The sequence below is a fragment of the Dermacentor andersoni genome, chromosome 7 (assembly GCF_023375885.2).
Source record: "Dermacentor andersoni chromosome 7, qqDerAnde1_hic_scaffold, whole genome shotgun sequence".
NCBI lineage: Eukaryota > Metazoa > Arthropoda > Arachnida > Ixodida > Ixodidae > Dermacentor > Dermacentor andersoni.
In genome coordinates, this window is record NC_092820.1 from 177,710,618 (window position 1) to 177,736,244 (window position 25,627).

Consider the following 25,627-nt stretch of genomic DNA (forward strand, 5'->3'; position numbering starts at 1 on the left):
GGAACGCCATTAGGCGAGCACCTTGCATGGTATTGTGACTTTCATTTGGTGTTCGATGCGAGACGAGCTAGGTGTACTGGGAGGATTTAAAAGATGTAGTCTGTCATTTTTCTTGCGCATCTTGTGAAAGGTGCACGGGGCGAGGAACACTAGCCTAATGTTCGCAAAGCTGCAATGCTTTCTTTTTATATAAAGAGACATCGAAAGTATATTAAGACCGAATCAAGCATGCAGGGAAGGCCAACTGCACTCGGTGAACACTTCTAGCAGGCCTTACCTTCCATATCTCGCACAGATATCACAAAGTCTCTCAAACACTAGGGGCTTACTGCAATTTTTAAAGCATTGGAGACTTTTATAACAAATGTTTTGGTAAAGTTGGAGCAAGAGATACTATGTTAAAGCATTGTTACACCATGCTGACTGCATGGTTTAACGTTTTGTTATCATGTTTGTTCCAGGAAATGTCAGTAACGTGGGCAGCAAGTTATATTACAGAACAGTACATGCATGATCTATATGTAAATGTCACAAAATGTATAAAGGTTCGCTGTAAAATGATATAGAGGTTTGAAAAGCTATATGTATAGTAGGTATTTTTCTTCAGCAAAGTGAAGGTTCTTAGCAGCTATGCACACTTGTGCAACGCGATTTATCAATGGTTATGACAGATAAACACATTGGTGTATACGATGGGTTCTATGTAGTACAAAAATGATATTCAAGACTGAAATGTTAAAAATCCCTCTCGTCGTTGACACAAACAGAAGCGACGTGAGAACAGGAAATCGGGACTCGTCATCCATGATAAACATGAAACTTAAAGCACGCATAGTTACCACACATGTCCAGGTGATTCAATTATAAAGAAATATTTGAAATGTAGGCCTAAGCTCAGCTTTCGAGGTCTATCATCGATACAACCATCGTAGGCTCTAGAAATCAGCACGGCGAGCAAACCCTTGTGATGAAGGTGCACAGAGAGCAAGCGCACCTGCTTTGTGAATGGAGAATCGTGTGCCAGAGCTGTCATTTGTCCAACCAGAAGCTCCAAGCAGATGACTCATCCCACGAGCCTTTGCGAGTTAATGCCTCGCCTATTGTGCGAGTGCTCGCACACTACCTGCAGCGCCTCTTGTTTTCTTGGCTTTTCGTTTTTCGTTGCGTAGAAAGTGCTGTGGATAACAGTGCGTGCGGCATCTTTCGCCTAATACCGCTGCCACTGGTGTCACTGCTGAAGTTTCTCTTGCCTGGTGCCCCGTTACTAAGTCTGAAGAATGTAAAAACGCAAGAATTGGGTTGCCTTACGCCTAATGGCTTTCACACCACACAATTTGAAGGACCTTGGGGTGTCAAGTTTGACTGTTGCGAGTGGACGCAGGTATGCGCTGCGGTCAGCAAATTTATGTGTAGGGCGTTTTGTTTTGTGTGATTGTTGCTGCAAAGCACCGAAAGCACTTTTTGTGGAGCACGTTACACAATAAGTATTCCTCAAAATATGGGTGAGCTACGAAAGCTGCACAGTACGGATGGAGTAGCGCTTGTTTACAAGTGAAAGTTTAATCTGCACTTTTTCCGTTGCATCTGCGTTCAAATGCAAGGCCTCTGGAATTTTATTTAGTCTTGTAGTGTTGACAGACACGACGATAATGCAGCTGCATGCTGAAGGTGTGTCTTTATTTTGCACACATGCTCCTTATATGAAGGCTTTGAGCTTTATTTTTATTATGACAGAAAATTAGGATGCGAAGCCATATGAAGAAATGACCAGGCAAAAAAGAATGTCAGTGTCAATGCCTATGACCCTGAGCAGTAATGACCATGTTATTCGATTACTATACGTATGTTAAAATAAGCATGTATGTTGACAATTTAGTTTTTCTTGTCTGGTCTGATTTCGGGCAATGAAAGTGGATGTAGAAACAACCTGCCGCAGATGGGGAACAATCCCACGTCTTCGCATTAGAGCATCGCACACGTAATGCGTAGACGTGGGATCGTTCCCCACCTGCGACAAGTTGTTTTTTCATCCACTTTCATTGTCATTAATTTATCATGTTTTTTTAATACAATTAGTAAGTACAAGTAATTTCACCTATGTTTTCCTTGGTGTCTTTGTTTGTTGGCTTCTCATGATATTGTACTGAAGGCACTGGGCAGTGGGCATGGTGCTGGTGTGCTTGTGCAAAAGAAGACGACGACGAGAAGTGCTTGCTTCCCTGTTACGATATAGCGCCGACCTGTTTTAAGCCTAGCGCTACAACCTATAACTAGTGACCCTTTTGCTAGGTGAACACCCCCGTTGCATTTGGTGGAGGTGCTGGGTTTCTCTTCTACATCCTGGAACTCCGCAGCCGAACGCTACCACCAGCTGTTCCAATGGATGAACCAGGACCGTCCCAGGCTGCTGCTCCCGTGCCCCCCACCATCGTCTGTTCTGGCGTGATCCGCCAGCGCGATCCGGCTATATTTAGCGGCACAGACGACCACGACGTGGAAGACTGGCTCGCCGAATATGACCGTGTAAGCGCCCATAATAAGTGGGACGACCGCGCCAAGCTCACAAATGTCATCTTTTACTTGACTGACATGGCAAACCTATGGTTCCGCAATCATGAAGCCGATTTTACCACCTGGTCGGCTTTCACGGCGACTTTGGCAGAGGTCTCCGGCCGTCCCGCCGTTCGCCGGCTTCGCGCTGAGCAACGCTTGCGTGGTCGAGCTCAACGCCAGGACGAGACCTTCACCAGTTATATTGAAGACGTCCTCTCGCTATGCAAGCGTGTGAACTCATCTATGGACGAAGCTGACAAGATCAAGCACGTCATGAAAGGCATCGATGACCATGCCTTCCAGATGCTCGTCGCGAAGAGTCCGCGGACGATTGCCGAAGTCATACAGCTATGTCAGCAGTACGACAAGCTGCGCAAGCAGCGTGCATCAACACGCGCTGCTCAGCAGGACACCACGGATCTATCTCCGTTGGATTTCGGCCGCGACGCTGCCGACATCTCTGCTTTAATGCCGGAGATAAAGCGGTTTATCCGTCAGGAAGTTGCCCGCCAACTCTCTCTGGCGAACAGCACACCCGAGCCGTCGACAACCTTGGCTCCTTCGCTTCGCCACGTCATTCAGACCCAAGTTGCCGCGGCGCTGCCATCTGCCCCTCCTCCGCAGCCTGCAGCTGGGCCGCTAACGTACGCTGACGTTGTCGCCCGGCCTTACGCTCCTCCGGCTGCTGATGCCTACCGGGCCACTGGCACCTTCCATGTGCCGCCGCCACCTTCACGCCCGATGGTCGTCTCTTACTCGGCCGCTGGAGCCCCTGTCGTCAACCCGTGGCGTACATCTGACAACCAGCCAATATGCTATTTCTGCCATCTTCCGGGCCACGTAGCACGATTCTGCCGCCGTCGCAGCCCCCGTTTACCTGACAGTGGGGGCGCCTCAAGCTACAGGCCTGCTCGACTTCCGCGTCAGGACCCATCTAGCCTTCCTCCGGACTCATCTTACAGTCGCCTCCCTTTCGATGCCCGTCGGTCACCTTCCCCACGTCGCCGATCCATTTCCCCGATGGTTCGCCGACCCAGCCCAGCCCGAGAGGAAAACTAACAGTCGCAGTTCCAGAGGCAAGAACTGCGTTTACGTCGAACATTTCAAGGCCTCATTCTAACCCGGCGAACGAAATTGAGCTCTCCGTAGATGGCGTCACCGTACACGCACTTATCGACACCGGAGCCGCCGTTTCTATTATTAGTGAGAAGCTTTGCCGCAATTTGAACAAAGTGACCATTCCCCTTCCCTCTCTTTCTCTGCGTACGGCAACCTCGCATCGCATTCAGCCTTCAGCGTCGTGCACAGCCCGGGTTGTCATTCAAAACGTTATGTATGTTATAGAATTTGTCGTCTTATCTTGTTCGTCACACGACGTTATTCTTGGATGGAATTTCCTATCTGTCAACCAAGCACTTATCGACTGCGCTCGTGCGGAACTTACATTATCAGTGCCGTGCTTCGACCCTGACGACCATTCTTCTCCTAAAGTTGTTGCCGCCTCTGACATCGATATCGCACCTTTCTCCGCCGCTCTGGTTCCTGTGTCATGTAACTCTGCTGCAAACTCATCTGTTCTGTTTACACCATCGGCCACTTGTGCGCGCCGCCAGAACTTTCTGCTTCCGTTTGCTGTCGTCACTTTTTGCGACGGTTCTGCTGCCCTTTACGTGTGCAATCCGTCCGCCTGCCCATCATCCCTACTCCGCGGCGAGTGCCTGGGTACCGCTGAAGCTTTCGATAGCGTTCTCCTGGCCACCACGTTTGGTGATACGGCATCACTTCCGATTTGTTCCGTCACTCCTCCCGCCGCGACTGATGCCCCTGTAGACGTCTTCGCTCGTGCCATCGACGCAGAACTCACACCTGCGCAGCACACAGAAATTATCAAGCTCCTCCAACGCTTTCGTTCCTCATTTGACATTGACCAACCATCCTTGGGCCGAGCGTCCGCAGTCGTTCACCGTATCGACACCGGTCCACATACACCATTGCGCCAGCGTCCGTATCGTGTGTCGGCTGCTGAACGCCGTATCATCGACCAGCACGTTGACGACATGCTGGAGCGTGGCATCATCCAGCCCTCTAACAGTCCCTGGGCATCTCCGGTTGTCCTCGTTAAAAAAAAAGATGGCTCCATTCGGTTCTGCGTCGACTATCGCCGCCTTAACCGAATAACGCGCAAGGATGTCTATCCTCTGCCGCGCATCGACGATGCCTTGGACTGTCTGCAGGGAGCGGAATTCTTTTCCTCGCTAGATTTGCGCTCCGGCTACTGGCAAGTGCCAATGGCAGAGGCCGATCGTCAAAAGACAGCCTTCGTAACGCCTGATGGGCTATATGAATTTACTGTCATGCCGTTCGGCCTCTGCAACGCGCCTGCCACTTTCGAGCGAATGATGGACGCCATTCTTCGAGGGCTGAAGTGGAAAACGTGTTTCTGCTATTTGGATGATATTGTGGTTTTTTCCACCGACTTTGCGTCGCACCTCAACCGCCTCGAGCAAGTACTTGCGTGCCTCTCCACTGCAGGACTGCAACTAAATTTGAAGAAATGCCACTTCGGCGCTCGTACGCTTACTATTCTCGGCCATGTAGTGTCAAAAGACGGTATCCTTCCGGACCCCACAAAACTTAGCGCCGTATCCGAGTTCCCTAAACCAACCACCATGAAAGAGCTTCGCAGCTTCATCGGCCTGTGCTCATATTTCCGACGCTTCATCCGTAACTTTGCCTCTATCATTGCCCCCTTGACGCAGCTTCTCACCGGCAGTTCTGATCTATCAGCCTGGTCCTCGGCGTGCGACGAAGCATTCCAAGAACTCCGACGCGTTCTCACCTCGCCTCCAGTGCTGCGACACTTCGATCCCTCTGCTCCAACTGAGATCCATACGGACGCTAGTGGTGTCGGGCTCGGCGCTGTTCTTGCACAACGCAAGGATGGCTTCGAAGAGTACGTCGTCGCGTATGCCAGCCGCACCCTTACCAAAGCCGAGGCGAACTACTCGGTTACTGAGAAGGAATGTCTGGCCATCATTTGGGCTATCGGCAAATTCCATCCTTATGTGTACGGGCGTCCATTTGACATCGTGACCGACCATCATGCCCTATGCTGGTTATCTTCACTAAAAGATCCAACTGGTCGGCTTGCCCGTTGGGCATTGCGCCTACAAGAGTACGACATCCGCGTTGTTTATCGCTCAGGCCGAAAGCATTCAGACGCAGACGCTCTATCCCGGTCACCCCTGCCCTCTGGTCCTGTCCACTCGTCTATTTCTACCTGCGGTGCCTTCGCCCTCAACATTTCCGACATGCCGTCAGAGCAGCGCAAAGACCCATGGATCTCTTCGCTTATTGACTTCCTGTCCAGCAAATCGCCAGCACCGACCTCTCGGACGCTTCGTCGCCAAGCCACGCACTTCATCATTCGAGATAACCTGCTGTACCGCCGCAACTACAATTCCAGCGGCCGTAAGTGGTTGCTTGTTATACCCCGACACCTACGCTCCGACATCTGCGCCACGTTCCACGACGACCCACAATGCGGCCACGCTGGTGTATTAAAGACATACTCTCGCCTCCAGCTTCGGTACTACTGGCGCGGTATGTACCGTTTCGTTCGCCAGTATGTCCGGTCATGCCACCTATGCCAACGACGCAAGACGCCACCTCAACATGCCACCGGCCCCTTACAACCTTTACCATGCCCGGCGCGCGGGTTCGACCGCGTCGGCATTGACTTATACGGTCCGCTTCCCAACACTCCAAGCGGCAACCGCTGGGTTATTGTTGCTATCGACCACCTCACGCGGTACGCTGAAACTTCAGCCCTAGCGTCTGCCACAGCAAAAGACGTCACCAGTTTTATCCTTCACAACCTGATTTTACGCCATGGAGCACCTCGCGAATTACTGAGCGACCGCGGTCGCGTTTTCCTCTCAGACGTCATTGCAGCATTGCTAAAGGAGTGTCGCGTCATTCACCGCACTACCACGGCATATCATCCTCAAACTAATGGGATGACAGAACGTTTCAACCGCACCCTTGGTGACATGATGGCCATGTATGCTTCATCTGACCACTCGAATTGGGATCGCATTCTACCTTTCGTCACCTACGCTTACAATACCGCCACGCAAAGCACCACTGGGTTCTCCCCTTTCTTTCTCCTTTACGGACACGAACCTTCGTGCACTATGGACACGATTCTACCTTATCGGCCAGATGCCTCGGAGTGGACGACTGTTTCTAGAGCGGCTGCTTACGCCGAAGAATGTCGCCAGCTCGCTCGTTCGTTCACATCCCAGGACCAGTGGCGCCAAAAGCTTCGCCACGATTCATCCACTACGGCTACGTGCTTTACGCCTGGCTCGCTGGTCTGGTTGTGGGTGCCCTCTACTCCTCCAGGCCTTTCCTCCAAGCTGCTCTCCAAGTACCACGGTCCTTATCGGGTACTGAAACAAACATCCGCGGTCAACTACCTCATCGAGCCAATTGAAACGCCTTCCGACCAGCGTCGTCGGGGCCAGGAAATTGTCCACGTCTCCCGGCTCAAGCAGTGCCATGACCCCCCTGTGTTCCCGTGTCCTTAGGTCGCCAGGATGGCTACTCTTTCGGTGGGGAGTGATTGTACTGAAGGCACTGGGCAGTGGGCATGGTGCTGGTGTGCTTGTGCAAAAGAAGAAGACGACGAGAAGTGCTTGCTTCCCTGTTACGATATAGCGCCGACCTGTTTTAAGCCTAGCGCTACAACCTATAACTAGTGACCCTTTTGCTAGGTGAACACCCCCGTTGCAATATGATTAATAAAAATAGGGCCCCTCAGTTAACCCCCTTTCTTCTTCTTACATATATATAGATATATATACACACACACACAAAAGTGGACAAGGTGCATGCGTCTTTGGTATAATACATCACTCGTAATGCACAACTAAACATATGAAAATTAACTGGTAATCTAAAGAAACCAAGGTGACTGAACCTTCACTAATTCACGAGCAGGTAGCTTCACGCTCAAGTGGCTCATGAAACGGTACGCTGCACCACGAATTGTAGTTAAATGCTGGCCATCATGTGCATTGCCTAGGAAAAATCCATGCACAATACCTGCTTTTGCTCATGTCACATCAACCGAATATCATAACGAAATAAAAAAATTTGAAACTTAGAATTGCCCCACACAAGGCACTACTGGTAATAAAATCACCTCAAGTGCTTGTCGAAAGCGTGCTACAGTTTACCTAGCGAGGGGGGAAGCCGGGCTGCTCCTTACTTGTAAGCACTGAACATACATGAGCATTTTTGTACTTCACCCTCGTCAAAATGCGGAACAAACCTGTGGCTTTATGCTGAGCAGTCCCTTTCCTACCAATGCACTGTGTACACAATTTCATTTTTACTTCCCGGCAATGCTAAAAGCTCACTGACATTCAACATGTCACCCAAGCTAGCAATTCTATGTAACAGACAGGTGATGCCCCCAAGCTAGCTTGATTTACTTGTTGCGTGGTGAGGTCCCACTGAGATGGCGTGCATGCAGGGCGACTGGCTGTAAAGATTGGTACGTCATGGTCTGACACCAACCGAGGCGCTTCGTGCACTGTTGTCACTTTGAGGTAAATTGTGGTAGACTCGTCTGAAAAAAAGCAAGGCACACCACAGCACATCACAATGCTGAGACCAAAAAGAGACTACTTTCTTGTCATACACTATCCTCACTCTGTTTATATTACACTACTACATTCTCAGTGCTGCCCATGGTCCAATAAGCATGGACAAGTTATCAATCAGCTTCAAAGGGTCTGGAAATGCAGTCTCCCACTGTGCTGCGATGACAATGATGCAGCTGCCCCGAGTTGAGTATTAATAAACAATACTGTGCCAAACTGAGGCAACACTGACATGAGTAAAGTTGTGAACGCTGGAACCTACGCAAAACTATGCAATCCAATGACCAAATGAAACAGTGCTAACATTGTGTGTGCACAGGTCAGATTAAGTTGTGGGGTACGATGACAACAGCCATAGGCTGATACAGTGTTTTGTAAGCATACAGATTGTCAGGTTATAACCCTTTAAGGATGGGAATAAATGAAAAGAAAAAATTGCAGAAAACACCTTTCTTTTTCTTTTTTTTTTTTTGGCGAGAAGTATGGTTCTGATGATCATATAAAGCATGACCACGCAAAAACATTATTGGAAAGGTAAATTGGAGAAGGAAACTTTTTCGGGGAAGGGAGGGGGGCTTGCGAATAATAAATATTCCAGAATCGAATTGTGAACATCTGAATAATTCGATTTGCAAATTGTACATCTACAATTATATTTTTTCGAATCGATATATTTGGCGTAGAGACCCCCGGAATACCACATGTAGTGCGCATCGCGCAGCCCTTAGTGCTCGATGACACCCAAGCGAGCGTTTCACTGTTTTCGGCACAAAAGGAGCGCCGAGCACACCACGGATGGGCCGCCACCCCCAGCTGACGTGGTAGCGAACTGTCGCTGTGAGCGCTCTCCGAAGTCGGCCGGAGGCCAGGATTACGCCGGCGGGGATAGTGCACACAGCAATTCACAGAACGGCGCCACGCAAGCCAGGACTGCCTCTGTCAGTACAAGGTTTGTCCAGGTCGACAGGACCGATCTAAATAATAACCCGACACCGGACAGAGGGAACGGCAAAAAAAGCAGCACGTATTGCATAATCAGGCCGATTAGCCACCGAGAAGCACGCAGATCATGTTGCATACATGACAATGAACTTTGCACAAGCCCCGTACACACTCAAGTTCCAGCGTTCACCACAGAAGGCGAAAAACCAACCGCAGCACGTTTCAGCATGAGCTGCGTAAGTGGAGCTACTGTAATGTGGCCACATAATTTAATTGGTATATTTTTCTGCTAGGCGGCGCTTAACGTGGCTAAATATTTTATCTATATATGTGCACATAATAACTCACTAACACAGTTACCTCGTCATTTTTTGCAAAATAAGGAGTTCATTGTTTTACAGCAAAGCTGTATATAGCTAGTTTCCAGTGGATCGATGTCCGTGGACCAAAACACTGTGGGCCGATCCCGAAGATAGTGCAATACCGGGCCGAGCCGCGGCTCAGGTGAAGCAAGCTTCAAGCACTCCGTCAACTTGCAAAAATGTAATACCTTTGGTCCAAATACAACCCATATCAGATATTAGGCTGATAAGTACAGATACTACACTTTGACCTGAATCGGCCATGTCTACGTTTGCACCACTCTCTCTGTGTCGGCATTCCAAGCGCTTGTGCATCTCCTTTCTTTCCGCTCTCCCGAGGTGGCGGTCCCTTTGAGACGACATGCGTGTCTGGTTTTCTCTGGCTCATCGGGGCAGCGGTTCCGTCCAGCGAATGTATATAAAAATCACTGTAAATGAGTCCGTACCTACGTTCAAAATTCTGTGTCACCTCTGTGTCGTATGCTAAACAGCTTTGCTGGTCATTCACCTTCACAGAGTGGAATGGCTCATGAATTTTTTATTAACAGATATTAAAGTATGTGCTTTATTACTTGAATAAAAATTTTAAGACCTCACTGACATTTGATAAGCAGCAGCTCATTGGTATCGATTGCAGACAAGGGCGTTTATTGATTCAAATTGTACGGCGGTAATATTTGTGAACGAGGTGGTTGTTTCGTTTGAGCGCCATCACACAGGTTGATTTTAATGAGATAACAGTAATAATATCTGAGCCAGTTTATGCATCCAACATTCGATAGCCGCCACCAAGCAAATGTGTTTCAAGACGGTGAATGTTATCGGCTGTGACGTTTCACTGGTATAACAGCTGCACGGCTTCCATCATTAGTTATCTGCCACGTCTGGCCGCATATAACGTGTTGCTTGAAAAAAAAAAAAAAATTTGCTAGCTAGCACGAAAATCCAACTCTGGCACCAAGCACAGCCTGTTTGGAGGCTACCCACGAAAGCGGATTAACCTTGGAGCCTCTGGGTGTGCACCGTAGAGTAAAAAAGCACTGCTTCACATTTTCAACTTTGAATTGCTTTGTGTGCAAGGCGGATAAAATATATTCGTGTAGTCATTGCTTGCAAGCGGAAAATAATATTTATTATAAGGTTATTGCTCTTCAAAGGCAATTCAAACGAGGCTCCTGTTATTTTGCCACATTGCTAAGATTCCTAACCTGGAATACGGCATAAATAATCAATCTTTTTGGCCGTTTCTGCATAAATGATACACTATGAGAAGTTCACTGCGCATTAGTGACAAATGAACGTACTTCCAGTGATAGTTATAGTAAATGCACTTGAAACTTTGTTCATTACTAGTATCTGGCAGAAACAATTGTCATCTAATCAAGGCTTGACTAGGCACAGCCCACACAAAGACACCATTTAATGAAATGTGCATGCAAAACAATGTTGTGTGTGTGCTTTCCTGTCATAGCACGTATTGTGCATTATTCTTGGTCATACATGAATCTCAAGCTTGACCAGAACAGAAACAATGTAGCAAGCTCGTACTTGCTAATGCACAAATTCTGTCATCTGCTCTTGCAAATCAGCTTAATGGGCATTACTACCAGGTATCACATGCTCCCTCACAACAATACGAATTTGTTACATGATAATTCAAGGAATTTTAAAATGATCAAAAGTGCTCAATGCAAATGAGAAAATGATAACTTCATGTTGACTGTAACTGTGGCCGTCACTCTTGATATTATTTTATTTCTTAAACTTAAAATAGCCTCCGGGCCATGTGGCATTAAAGAGGGGAGTGGTTACAAAGTAGTAGAGTAAAGCACGCAAACAAGTGCAGTGAGTTATGGTAACACTATAATAATTTTCCTGATTGTACAATGTTTGCTAATGTTTTGCAAAAGGTTTGTTATCGGTGATGGCTACGATACTTGAAGGAATGTGGCTCCATTCCTGAGATGTACGGGGGATGAAAGATTGAGAGGAAGACTGTGTTGTAAGAGTTGGGGTTGGCCATGTAAAAAGGTGTAACTGGCCCATGCCATCGTCCGACTCATCCACGCTAAGGACGCTGTTGAAGGTAGGAATGTGTTCTCATCGAGAGCAAGGAGTACTGGGTTTATTTACAATATCTACATGAAGAGTGGAGAATGCTACATCTCATCAGTCTAGCATGACTGAAGTGAAGCACACAGAGGAGCCAAAAACGGCTGCGTAAGACTTCCTCTGTCCTGCCTAGATCCCTAGACCAGGGAGACTGCCGTACAATCGGAGTGTCCAAAGTTGTTGAAGGACCTGTGATGCGGGCGAAGGTTCGCACACTCACTCCCGCACCTTCGTTTCACTGGACACACAGAAAGGAGGGGGGCTTCGTAGACAGGTGTTGTCACGCTTGACTCAGGCTGGCGCGTCTTGTTTCCTGGGATGACCCCCGCATTTAGCAGGTGCGTTTGTCAAACGACCGTGGCGGTTACCGGAGTCCGTGAGGAAATGCCGTAGAACAGCCTTTTCTGGGAGTTTTCTTGCTCCCATTGGTCCATGAAGGTGACAGGGAACCAGCTAACAATACTCGGCTCGCCAAACGTGTCTTGCCTTGCAGGCACCGGTAGTCTGTCCGCGGGGGACGCATTGTCAGCTTAACAAAGTGATTTGTCGCAGTGGACTAGGGGAGGCTAGAAGGTCACTACCCCACTGGCTGTTCGTAACAGTGAAACATGAATCAATTCCTACCTTACTGCGATTATCGACGCAGTTTGAAATGTACCGAGTATGTAGTCGTCCTGAAGTGTAGTGTGATGGAATATATTATGAAATAGAGAAAGGTGGGCAATGTTGCAGCGGTTAGCTAGTGGACTGAGTGCTAGGTTAGTTTTCATTGAGGTTACACTTGCACTACAGTTATATATAGAAAGAATAAAACGAGTAGAGTTATTTTGTACTAGTTCAAGCGGAGTAATAAGATTAACACAACTGGGATCGCATATTGCAGATGCACGTTCAAGTTTTGAGCGTACTAGTCTTGTAAAGCTGTAGTTTTCAAGTAGATGATGGTATGGGGAAGTTGCACCCTAAGTACACGAGCATTTGATTAGCATTGTTAATGACATACTCTATATTAATGGTCCAATTTAAGTTATTTGTAATGTGTACTCCGAGATATTTATATGATATGACAAGATCCAAGGGAGCGTTGTTAAGATCGCAAGTGCTAGGATTAGAATTATATCTGGATACGTGCATTAGTTTACGCTTGTTAATTACAAATGGTTCATATACAGTTTGCATAAAATCAATAACTAGGCTAGCCCTGTACCATAAGAGATAGCTAGAAAAGGTAAGTTCACACAACAGACCTCCTCCACACTTTTCAACAGACAAATCACTGAAAACAATTTTTCTTTCTCTTAAACAGCAGATGACAAAACTGTGCACAGTGTTCCCAAAAAGTTTTTGAAATAAACTCGGAGTAAGTTTGGACTAACCATCAGCCAATCAGCAGTGGATGAGCAAGGGAAGCCTCAGCATGGGAACTTGTCTTCGTCACGGCCGCCACAGTTATGTTTGCTTCGTGAAACGTTCGCTCTAGGCTGAGGCTTCCCTTGCTGACCTCTGTTACTCAATTGGAGTGTATATCGGCTTGCAACTTCTTTGCCATGTTTGAATACACAAACATACTTCTTTTTCAACATGAAAGCATAAATTGTATTTTCCATAGATCCGTGAGCATTAATTGGGCTTGCTTATATCCTATCAAACCCCGGCCCTCAGTCCCCAGCAGCTGCGAAGCAACTGACCACGGCGGTGCTCAGACCTGTGACGCAGCAGAGGGTGATAAGAATCCCTGGTTCCGGACAGGCCACCGTTGGAATCTGAACCTGGCAACGTTTAACGCTAGAATGTTATCTAGTGAGGCGAGTCTAGCAGTGCTTTTGGAGGAATTAAAAGGCAGTAAATAGGATATGATAGGGCTCAGTGAAGTTGGGAAGATAAATGAAGCATATACAGTGCTATAAAGCGGGCACATCCTGTGCTACCAGGGCTTAGCGGAGAGACGAGAACTAAGAGTCAGATTTCTGATTAATAAGAATATAGCTAGTAACATACAGGAATTCTATAGGGTTACCGAGAGGGTGGCAGGTCCTGTTGTGAAACTTAATAAGAGGTACAAATTGAAGGTCGTGCAGGTATACGCCCCTACATACAGTCATGATGACCAAGAAGTCGAAAGCTTCTTTGAAGACGTCAAATCCACGATGGGTAGAGTGAAAACAAAATACACTATACTAATGGGCGACTTCAATGCCAAGGTAGGCAAGAAGCAGGCTGGAGACAAGCCTGGTTACACCCATTGCACGGCAAAGGCCTCTCCCATACTTCTCCAACTACTCCGGTTATATACTAATTGTGGCCATGTTGTCCCTGCAAACTTCTTAATCTCATATGCCCACCTAACTTTCTGTCGCCCTCTGCTACGCTTCCCTTCCCTTGGAATCCTGTCCGTAACCCTTAATGACCATCGGTTATCATCCCTCCTCATCACATGTCCTGCCCATGTCCATTTCTTTTTCCTGATTTTAACTAAGATGTCATTAACTCGCATTTGTTCCCTCACCCAATCTGCTCTATTCTTATCCCTTAACGTTACATCCATCATTTCATTTCATTTTATTACCTTAAAGACCCCATTCGGGGTATTACATAAGGGGTGGTTAACATGTGAACACAAGAAAAGGCAGGTGTTACATTGAAATACAGGTTTCAACAGTTTCTAGAAATTGTGAATGACATGTGATGGCAGCGACATTAATGGGTAGGTCGTTCCAGTCCTTGGCAGCTCGAGGAAAAAATGATGATTGAAAAGTGACAGTTCGTGTTCGAGGACGAGAAACCTGGAGTTGATGGCTGGTGCGCTGTGACATGCGTGAAGATGATGGCGTGACGTAAGGCGGGCGGCTTAGTGAGCTGTAAAAAAATTTGTGATAAAGAGAGAGCATGGTGATGCGACGACGAAAAGCAAGAGATGCCAAGCTAGATTGTGCCTTTAAGTGTGAAATGCTGATGTTATATGAATATGAAGAATGGATGAATCTAGTCGCACGATTCTGAACTGACTCGAGTGCATTGATGATATATGTTTGATGAGGGTTCCAGATGGCGGCGGCATATTCCAGTTGTGGTCTGACAAATGATTTGTATGCGAGTAGTTTGATGTGTTGTGGAGCATGGCGAAGATGACGCCTCATGAACCCAAGGGACTTGTTTGCTGACGAGATTACGTTAGTCGCATGCGCATTCCAGGAAAGGTCGTGGGACAGAGTTACGCCTAAGTACTTATAGGTTAAAACTGATTCTACTGGGACGTTTGCAATTGTGTAAGTAGACAGATAAGGATCACGACGGCGGGAAATTGAAATAAATTTGCACTTGTTAGGGTTCAAGGCCCTTTGCCAACGGTTGCACCAGTCCTGCACGTTATTAAGGTCATTCTGGAGAGATGCTTGGTCAGAGATGTTAGTCACAGTACGATAAATCACACAGTCATCAGCAAACATACGAATAGGACAAGATACATGCAGCGGAAGATCATTAATGTATACATGTATTAGGAAAAGAAGCGGACTAAGACTGAGCCTTGAGGGACACCTGAAGTGACAGGGAGGGGTTCGGAGGAGACGTTATTGACAAAGACGAACTGGGAACGATTAGTAAGGAATTCTTTTATCCATTGTACTACAAGAGGATCCAAGTTCAATCTAGATAATTTTAGTAGCAAGCGGTTATGAGGCACTGTGTCAAAAGCTTTAGAGTAGTCTAGAAAGATTGCATCGGTTTGAACGTTGTTATCAAGATTAACGTGGAGATCATTAAGGAAGATAGCTAGTTGTGTTTCACATGAAAGCCCTTTACGAAAACCATGTTGTGAAGGATGAAAGAAGTTTGCCGAGTCTAAAAAGTTGATGATATGCAAGTATATGACATGTTCCATGATTTTGCAAGGAACACTAGTTAATGAAATGGGGCGGTAGTTTAAGGGGGAGTCTTTGTTACCTGCTGTGAATACTGGAACGACCTTTCCCACTTTCCAATCATCCGGTAAAGTACCTGTAGGCAATGATTGCGTGAACAACAGAGTGAAACATGCCGTGGATATATGCTTAGTATTCATTAGGATCTTTGAGTTAATTTCGTCTACACCAGAAGAAGTACATAATCAGTTTTTTTCAATGATTGATAGTATACCATCTACCGAAAATACAATGGGTGGCATATGTGATGTTATGTTAGTAGGTAGTGGAAAGTCTGGAGTGGTAGTTTCTTTTGTAAACACGGAAAAAAATGCTGTGTTGAATATATCAGCGCACTCGGCGTCCGTGGCGGTGTCGCCTGCTGCATTGGTCACACTGATGGTACGTGCTTCTTGGGGATTTAAAATGCGCCAGAACTGCCGAGGATTTAGAGTAAGTAGCTGGGGCAGGTCGACGTTATAAAAAGATTCTTTAGCAGTGCGAAGGGCACTCAGGTAGGCGTTCTCTGCCGTGTAGTACTTTGACCAAGCCTCGGTGCTTCCAAGTCGCGTGGCTAGTCGGAAGCGACGTTTCTTTTGGTTTTCAAGCTTCTTTAAAGCTCTGGTGAACCATGGCTTATTTTGATTAGTGTGCATAGTTATTCTTGGTATATGTTTGTTTACGAGTTCATTAATTTTATTTTTAAATAGTGTCCAGTTTTCTTGAGGCGAGTGCATACGGAATAATGTCTCAAAAGTTGAAAAGAAGTCACCTAACTCGTAATTAATAACTTCGTAGTTCCCTTTATCATATAGGCATATAGTTTTGTTGGATTTTCGTTGTCGCATGGGTTGAAAGGTGAAGGTGGCATGGATTACTTTATGATCACTTACCTCACGGAGGTAAGTTATGGATGATAGACTGTCAGGATGGCTGCTTAGTATAAGGTCTAGTACATTAGATGTGTCTTTTGTAACCCGCGTAGGCTCTAGCACAAGTTGAGTTAGACTGAAAGTAAGACACACATTAACAAATTCTTTAGCAGCTTCATTGCCTATGATTAAAGCACTATTGTTTGTCCAGTTGATTTGCGGAAAATTAAAGTCGCCGAAAAGCAGGATTTCTGCGTTAGGGTGTTTTTCACTAAGTTTGCTCAAGCTGTTATTAAGCTTATGCAAAAAATCAGGAGTGTTATGTGGTGGTCTGTAACAAACGCCCAAGAGAACAGTCTGTGGTGAAGCGCGGCAGATTAGCCATATTATTTCCAAGTCAGTCTCAATGGTTGCAAGCGTGCACGATAGATGGTGATGCGCGGCGATTAGCACACCACCACCTCGTGAGATTTCGCGGTCTTTCCGGAAAAGGCAGAAATTCGGCAAGTCAGCAAGAACCTCAGTATCGGTAATATCGTCAGTCAGCCAGGTTTCAGTTATTATCAGCAAATTACTGTTAGACGACAACACGAGGTCAGACAGAATATCGCGTTTAGGGAGGAAGCTGCGTGCGTTGGCAAAGATTACGGAAAAGTAGAGGTTAGCTCGTGTCGATACCGTAGGGCGTTTCCCGCGTCGAGTTGGCTGCTATTGCAATTCTTTCACACTCTGTGTGCGGTCGTCGAAAACATAGCGCTTATTACCCATAAACAGAGTTTTAAAGCGCAGGGAGTAAGATGCCGATTTGCTTTTTGCGTATGAAAGAAGGTGTCTGCGGGCCAATTGAACAGGACGCGTAAAATCCTCGCCAACGCTGAAGCTGGTTCCCTTAAATTTACGGCCGTTAGAAAGAACAAGATTTTTTGTTTTATGAAAGGTGAACTTCACTATTATGGGGCGGTTACGATTAGCTGCACGATTGCCCAAGCGGTGCGCGCGCTCGATTTCTTTTGGGTCAAGCGTGATGCTCATATGTTTGCGACAGTGGTCAATGATTATATGCTCCGATTGTGCGAACGACTCTGACCCTGAAGATTCATCAATACCATAAAAAATTAGATTGTTGCGCTGAGAATGATTCTCGGCATCATCAAGACGCGCTTCCAGCCTGTGCATTGTGTGTGCTGCACGGGCAGCATCATTCTTCACGCTTTCTATATCAGAACGCAAGGGGATTAGGTTTTGGTAGTGGGTCTCCAGGTTCGTCATGCGCACACTCAGATCGGATATTGCTTTGTCAGTTGTTAGTAACTGAGACTTGAGGCCTTGAATCTCGGTGATCAGTTGCGATTGACCTGCGGATAGGCTCTTAAGTTCTTTTAGTACGGCTTGACTATCGGGTCCAGGGTTAGTTTCGATGCCACCCGCCAGCAACAATAAAGAGCGAATAACATCACAACACTGAACAACAATGGAAAGGCAGCAATGTGGGCCCGGCAGCTGCAGTAGAAAGTAATTACTTGAACGCTTCGTGAAAAGACTGTATGATTTACTAACCTGCATGTAGAACATCAGCGGATTAACGTGCTGTGTTGAAGCACAGCAGCCGGGCCCACAAAACGCCTCCGTGCGCGCCTGCTCTTTTATAACTGATGGGCGAATTGATGTTGGTGGCGATAGGTATTCCGGCCGCAAGTCGAGTGACGCTGCCGGGAACAGTGGCGCTGCCGGACACAAGAACGGTGTCAACGGTGTGGGAGTGATGCTGGCATTCATTGGGTGGTAGAAAACAGTTGTGTCGTAGTCGACATGCCAGGCAGGATGCGGTTGGGGTAAGTCTAGAAAAACCATAGCCAGGGCAGGGAACAGAACGTGGATCATCGTGGGAAGTGACACTTGCATGTAGAACATCAGCGGATTAACGTGCTGTGTTGAAGCACAGCAGCCGGGCCCACTTCTTTCTTCTTTCCATAGCCCGTTGCGTCGTCCTCAATTTATGTAGAACCCTCTTAGTAAGCCTCCAGGTTTCTGCCCCGTACGTGAGTACTGGTAAGACACAGCTGTTATACACTTTTCTCTTGAGTGATAATGGCAACCTGCTGTTCATGATCTGAAAATGCCTGCCAAACGCACCCCAGGCCATTCTTATTCTTCTGATTATTTCAGTCTCATGATCCGGATCCGCAGTCACTACCTGCCCTAAGTAGATGTATTCCCTTACCACTTCCAGTGCCTCACTACCTATTGTAAACTGCTGTTCCCTTCCGAGACTGTTAAACATTACTTTAGTTTTCTGCAGATTAATTTTTAGACCCACCCTTCGGCTTTGCCTCTCCAGGTCAGTGAGCATGTATTGCAGTTGGTCCCCTGAGTTACTAAGCAAGGCAATATCATCAGCGAATCGCAAGTTACTAAGGTATTCTCCATTAACTCTTACCCCCAATTCTTCCCAATCCAGGTCTCTGAATATCTCCTGCAAACACGATGTGAATAGCATCGGAGAGATCGTATCTCCCTGCCTGACGCCTTTCTTTATCGGGATTTTGTTGCTATCTTTATGGAGGACTTCGGTGGCTGTGGAGCCGCTACAGATATCTTTCAGTATTTTTACATACAGCTCATCTCCACCCTGATTCCGTAATGCATCCATGACTGCTGAGGTTTCGACTGAATCAAACGCTTTTTCGTAATCAATGAAAGCTATATATATAAGGGTTGGTTATATTCCGCACATTTCTCTATCACCTGATTTATTGTGTGAATATGGTCTATAGTTGAGTAGCCTTTATGAAATCCTGCCTGGTCCTTTGGTTGTCTAACGTGTTCCGGATTCTATTTGCAATTACCTTAGTAAATACTTTGTAGGCAACGGACAGTAAGCTGATCGGTCTATAATTTTTCAAGTCCTTGGCGTCCCCTTTTTTATGCATTAGGATTACGTTAGCGTTCTTCCAAGATTCCGGTACACTCGAAGTCATGAGGCGTTGCGTACACAGGGTGGCCAGTTTTTCTAGAAGTGTGCAATAATACAATTTATGAAAATTCAAGTTAACAAAATAAGTAATCTTCAATGGCAATCCTGAACTTAGTGTCGATAATGGCAGCGATACATGCAGGAAGGTGGTTCCATTCTGCACTGCTGGTTTTGGGAATTAAAGAATAATTATATAAGTTGGTTTGGCAAAATGGCACACCAACCTTAAACTTATGGTCCACACGCGAAGAAATGTCCGTCGGTTGAAGAAAAAGATAGCTTTTTAACACTTCATTTTGACGATAGATTTTGTGAAAGAGGCAGAGACGAAGTAATTTACGACGTAAAGACAGATCAGGCAGGTTTAGCGTGTTCTTCATAGTGGATACAGAAGCGTAGCGGGAATAATTTGATAGAATGAACTGGGCTGCACAATTCTGAACAGATTCAAGGGAAGCGATTAGTATGGATTGACTGGGGTCCCAGATGCTGGTTGCATATTCTAGTTTTGGACGGACTAAAATTTTATAAAGAATTAATTTTAAGGAAGACGATGCTTCGGAAAAGTTACGGCGCAGGTAGCCAAGAGTGCGGTTAGCATTGCGGGTTACGTAATCAACGTGCATGTTCCAGGATAGGTCGTTAGTAATATTAATGCCAAGGTGTTTGTAGGAGTTAACGAGACTCAAGGGGGCCCCTTTAAGGTAATAACTGTGGTTTGTACTGTGAGGGCGCCGGGTTATTCTCATGGTTTTACATTTATTAATGTTTAATTGCATAAGTCATTTGTCACACCATAGAGATAATTGATAGAGATATTTTTGGATATTTAGTGAATCAGATAAATTTGTTATTTTGTTGTAAATTACGCAGTCATCTGCAAAAAGCTTAATTGATGAAAAAACAATACTGTCAGGAAGATCATTTATATATACAAGAAACAACAAAGGGCCCAGTACAGACCCCTGTGGTACGCCGGACGTAACAGAAGAAAGAGCAGAAGAATAATCGTTAGCAGTTACGTATTGAGTACGGTTTGAAAGAAGGTCTTTAATCCAGTTATTTTAAATACGCTAGTGTCGATATTAAGTTTACTAAGCTTGAAAAGGAGTAAGTCATGAGGTACTGAGTCAAATGCCTTTGTGAAATTGAGAAAAATGAAGTCTATATCGAAACCGAGGTCAGTAGCTATAAATAGATCGGCGTTATCATCAGCCATAGATTCTTCCGGCGTTACTTGCGGGATTTCAAATTCCTCTAGACTATTCTCTCTTCCATTATCGCCGTGGGTGCCACTGGTACTGTATAAATCTCTATAGAACTCCTCAGCCACTTGAACTATCTCATCCATATTAGCAATGATATTGCTGGCTTTGTCTCTTAACGTATACATCTGATTCTTGCCTATTCCTAGTTTCTTCTTCACTGCTTTTAGGCTTCCTCCGTTCCTGAGAGCATGTTCAATTCTATCCATGTTATACTTCCTTATGTCAGTTGTCTTACACTTGATTAACTTGGAAAGTTCTGCCAGTTCTAGTCTAGCTGTAGGGTTAGATGCTTTCATACATTGGCGTTTCTTGATCACATCTTTCGTCTCCTGCGATAGCTTACTGGCATCCTGTCTGACGGAGTTACCACCGACTTCTATTGCACTCTCCTTAATGATGCCCATAAGATTGTTGTTCATATCTTCAACACTAAGGTCCTCTTCCTGAATTAAAGACGAATACCTGTTCTGTAGCTTGATCTGGAATTCCTCTATTTTGCCTCTTACCGCTAAATCATTGATCAGCTTCTTATGTACCAGTTTCTTCCTCCCCTCCTCAAGTCTAGGCTAATTCGAGTTCTTACCATCCTATGGTGACTGCAGCGCACCTTGCCGAGAACGCCCACATCTTGTATGATGCCAGGGTTAGCGCAGAGTATGAAGTCAATTTCATTTCTAGTCTCACCATTCGGGCTCCTCCACGTCCACTTTCGGTTATCCCGCTTGCGGAAGAAGGTATTCATTATCCGCACATTATTATGTTCTGCAAACTCTTCTAATAACCCTTTCCTGCTATTCCTAGAGCCTATGCCATATTCCCCCACTGACTTGTCTCCAGCCTGCTTCTTGCCTACCGTGGCATTGGAGTCGCCCATCAGTATAGTGTATCTTTTTTTACTTTACCCATCGCCGATTCCACATCTTCATAGAAGCTTTCGACTTCCTGGTCATCATGACTGGATGTAGGGGTGTAGACCTGTACGACCTTCAATTTGCACCTCTTATTAAGTTTCACAACAAGACCTGCCACCCTGTCGTTAATGACACAGAATTCCTGTATGTTACCAGCTATATCCTTATTAATCAGGAATCCGACTCCTAGTTCTCATCTCTCCGCTAAGCCTCGGTAGCACAGGACGTGCCCGCTTTTCAGCACTGTATATGCTTCTTTCGTCCTCCTAACTTCACTGAGCCCTATTATATCTCGTTTGCTGCCCTCTAATTACTCCGTTAGCACTGTTACACTCACCTCACTTGATAACGTTTTAGCGTTAAATGTTGCCAGGTTCAGATTCCAATGACGGCCTGTCCGGATCCAGGGTCTTAGCACACACTGCTGCGTCGCAGGTCTGACCGCCGCCATGGTCAGTTGCTTCGCAGCTGCTGGGGACTGAAGGCCGGGGTTTGATTGTTGTATTCATATAGGAGGTTGTGGCCAAATACTGCACCAGGCTGGAAAATTCTGCTCTGGTGAGGGAGTGCGTTACCGGTTCTGGTCACCGAGATCAGGCCGCACTCCAGGCCATTTATGCAATTTTATCAACACGCGGATCTTTATTTTTATTATTTTTTTTAATCCGGTGGAAAATTGTGCGGCACCGGGATTTGAACCACGGTCATCTTGCACGTGAGGCGGACGCCCTACCTCTACGCCACCGCTGCACCTTCCTTATGAATTACTTGCGGGCACTTAGGTTAAGATGCTTGGCGTGTTTCAATGTGGCCACCTCGACTGGCTGAGCCGCTGCAATTAATAGCGATTGTGCGTCTTTGCAGACCATTCTACACGTAGAAAGATATTGATCACTTTGAAATTTAGGACAATGAAGACAGATAAAGCATAATAAAGCCACAAGAATGTCTGAATCCACAAGTACGAAGATAAGTCAAATCCATTGACTTCCCATCATTTCCATGGTGGCTGAATGATCGCAGTGCCAGAGTTCCCTCTACTAATTATTGTATGAAACTCTATGCCACCAGCCGCTACCGTAGATGATATTAGTTTTGACTTTGCCAGCACCATCTCTCGGTTGCATACTTTAGTTCACAAGCCATTGCTACTCTTATTTCCGCAGCACTGTGGAAGGTACAGTTTCCCTTCTCTAAATTTATACAGGTGTTATGTACTTCACACCGCTTCAAAACCGTCAATCTAACTCACACATGGGGACCTCAGGACTGATCACGTGATGAGCCGCCCGTATAAACATGCTAGTGGCAAGCATTCCGTGATGGCTTGCGGCCCATTACCACATTGGCCAGTGGCAAATTTTCGTCCCGGCCTAATTGATGCTGCTTCACCGGGTGTTGGAGACTAAAGTTATGCTTTGGTGCTGAACTGACACAGATCCATTTGCAGTAGCTGTGCAACACTCTGGCAGCCGACAAACTGCCTCGGGAATGAAAGCGAGTGCATCGGATGGCAACAAAGTTGTTCACAGCCACCATCTTTGCAATACACACTACGACGGCCTCACATTCCAGATGCCATTTGCAGACGCACATCTATCTTTTTTGTCTTTTTTTTTTGCAAGCTTCTTAATCTCATCCGCCCACCTAACTTTCTGCCGCCCTCTGCTACGCTTTCCTTCCCTTAGAATCCATTCCGTAACTCTTAATGACCATCGGTTATCTTCCCTCCTCATTACGTGTCCTGCCCATGCCCATTTCTTTTTCTTGATTTCAACTAAGATATCATTAACTCGCATTTATTCCCTCACCCAATCTGCTCTTTTCTTATCCCTTAACGTTATACCAATCATTCTTCTTTCCATAGCTCGTTGCGTCGTCCTCAATTTAAGTAGAACCCTTTTCGTAAGCCTCCAGGTTTCTGCCCCGTACGTGAGTACTGGCAAGACACAGCTTTTATAAACTTTTCTCTTGAGGAATAATGGCAACCTGCTGTTCATGATCTGAGAATGCCTGCCAAACGCACCCCAGCCCATTCTTATTCTTGTGATTATTTCAGTCTCATGATCCGGATCCGCAGTCACTACCTGTCCTAAGTAGATGTATTCCCTTACCACTTCCAGTGCCTCACTACCTATTGTAAACTGCTGTTCCCTTCCGAGACTGTTAAACATTACTTTAGTTTTCTGCAGATTAATTTTTAGACCCACCCTTCGGCTTTGCCTCTCCAGGTCAGTGAGCATGCATTGCAGTTGGTCCCCTGAGTTACTAAGCAAGGCAATATCATCAGGGAATCGCAAGTTACTAAGGTATTCTCCATTAACTCTTATCCCCAATTCTTCCCAATCCAGGTCTCTGAATATCTCCTGTAAACACGATGTGAATAGCATCGGAGAGATCGTATCTCCCTGCCTGACGCCTTTCTTTATCGGGATTTCGTTGCTTTCTTTATGGAGGACTACGATGGCTGTGGAGCCACTATAGATACCTTTCAGTATTTTTATATACGGCTCGTCTACACCCTGATTACGCAATGCCTCCATGACTGCTGAGGTTTCGACTGAATCAAACGCTTTCTCGTAATCAATGAAAGCTATATGTAAAGGTTGGTTATATTCCGCACATTTTTCTATCACCTGATTGATAGTGTGAATATGGTCTATTGTTGAGTAGCCTTTACGGAATCCTGCCTGGTCCTTTGGTTGACGGAAGTCTAAGGTGTTCCTGATTCTATTTGCAATTACCTTAGTAATTACCTTACCTTCCTGAGTTAAAGCCGAATACCTGTTCTGTAGCTTGATCTGGAATTCCTCTATTTTCCCTCTTACCGCTAACTCATTGATCGACTTCTTATGTACCAGTTTCTTCCGTTCCCTCCCCAGGTCTAGGCTAATTCGAGTTCTTACCATCCTATGGTCACTGCAGCGTACCTTGCTGAGCACGTCCACATCTTGTATGATGCCAGGGTTAGCGCAGAGTATGAGGTCTACTTCATTTCTAGTCTCGCCGTTCGGGCTCCTCCACGTCCACTTTCGGCTATCCCGCTTGCGGAAGAAAGTATTCATTATCCGCATATTATTTTGTTCTGCAAAGTCTACTAATAACTCTCCCCTGCTATTCCTAGTGCCTATGCCATATTTCCCCAGTGACTTGTCTCCAGCCTGCTTCTTGCCTACCTTGGCATTGAAGTCGCCCATTAGTATAGTGTATTTTGTTTTGACTTTACCCATCGCGGATTCCACATCTTCATAAAGCTTTCGACTTCTTGGTCATCATGACTAGATGTAGGGACGTAGACCTGTACGACCTTTAACTTGTACCTTTTATTAAATTTCACAACAAGACCTGCCACCCTCTCGTTAATGCTGTAGAATTCCTGTATGTTACCAGCTATATTCTTATTAATCAGGAATGCGACTCCTAGTTCTCGTCTCTCCGCTAAGCCACGGTAGCACAGGACGTGCCTGTTTTTTAGCACTGTATATGCTTCATGTGGCCTCCTAGCTTCACTGAGCCCTATTATATACCATTTGCTGCCCTCCTCCAATGGTACTGCTAGAATATTCTCCAAATATTCCTCCAATGGTACTGCTAGACTCACCTCACTAGATAACGTTCAAACGTTAAACGTTGCCAGGTTCAGATTCCAACGGCAGCCTGTGTACACATTGGCATAAAATCATGCCACCCGTGTGCGCGTGCAACATGTTTTTTGCGCTAAATAGTTGATTTCTAGAAAGCAGAGTTTTCTGTGGACCTGCATGAAAGAATCGCCGGTTGGTAGAAGTAAACAGTTTTGCTGTTAAATTTACGCCACAGCGAAGGTGGGCTTCATGGTGTGGACAAGTAAGTCTGCTACAAACTTCACTCTTCAACAGCTCCTTGCACCATCTGATGTTACTTAGAACAACCACAAAATAAAGCATGTCATCTGAAAGAGGAGCGGAGCTACACAGAAGCTCGAATTGTCTTCACTGCATGAAAAATGAAAAAGTGGTGGACAAGCTGGCCTTGTAGTTCATCTTTTTGCAAGTTTGCACTTGATGAGCTGAGCTCGTCTTC

General features: G+C 46.0%; 2 protein-coding genes and 1 pseudogene across 6 annotated transcripts in view; all 3 read right to left on the bottom strand.

Moving 5' to 3' along the window:
* Nprl2 (Nitrogen permease regulator-like 2) overlaps window positions 1–25,627 on the bottom strand; it is a 67,354-nt gene that overhangs the window by 38,875 nt on the left and 2,852 nt on the right. For all 5 annotated transcript variants that reach the window (XR_011895886.1, XM_050180457.3, XM_050180456.3 and 2 more), the window contains exon 5: window positions 8,055–8,191. Coding sequence is in view for 4 of the 5 variants with exons in the window: in XM_050180457.3 (XP_050036414.1) it covers window positions 8,055–8,191 (137 nt within the window). In the remaining variant the exon portion in view is untranslated. The remainder of the gene's footprint in view (window positions 1–8,054; window positions 8,192–25,627) is intronic.
* On the bottom strand, window positions 9,618–9,793 carry LOC126533339 (U2 spliceosomal RNA; annotated as a pseudogene).
* Window positions 16,644–19,580, bottom strand: LOC129385262 (uncharacterized). Its single transcript, XM_055071650.2, has one exon. It carries the CDS (start codon window positions 18,321–18,323, stop codon window positions 17,121–17,123), a length of 1,203 nt encoding a protein of 400 aa, XP_054927625.2. The 5' UTR covers window positions 18,324–19,580; the 3' UTR covers window positions 16,644–17,120.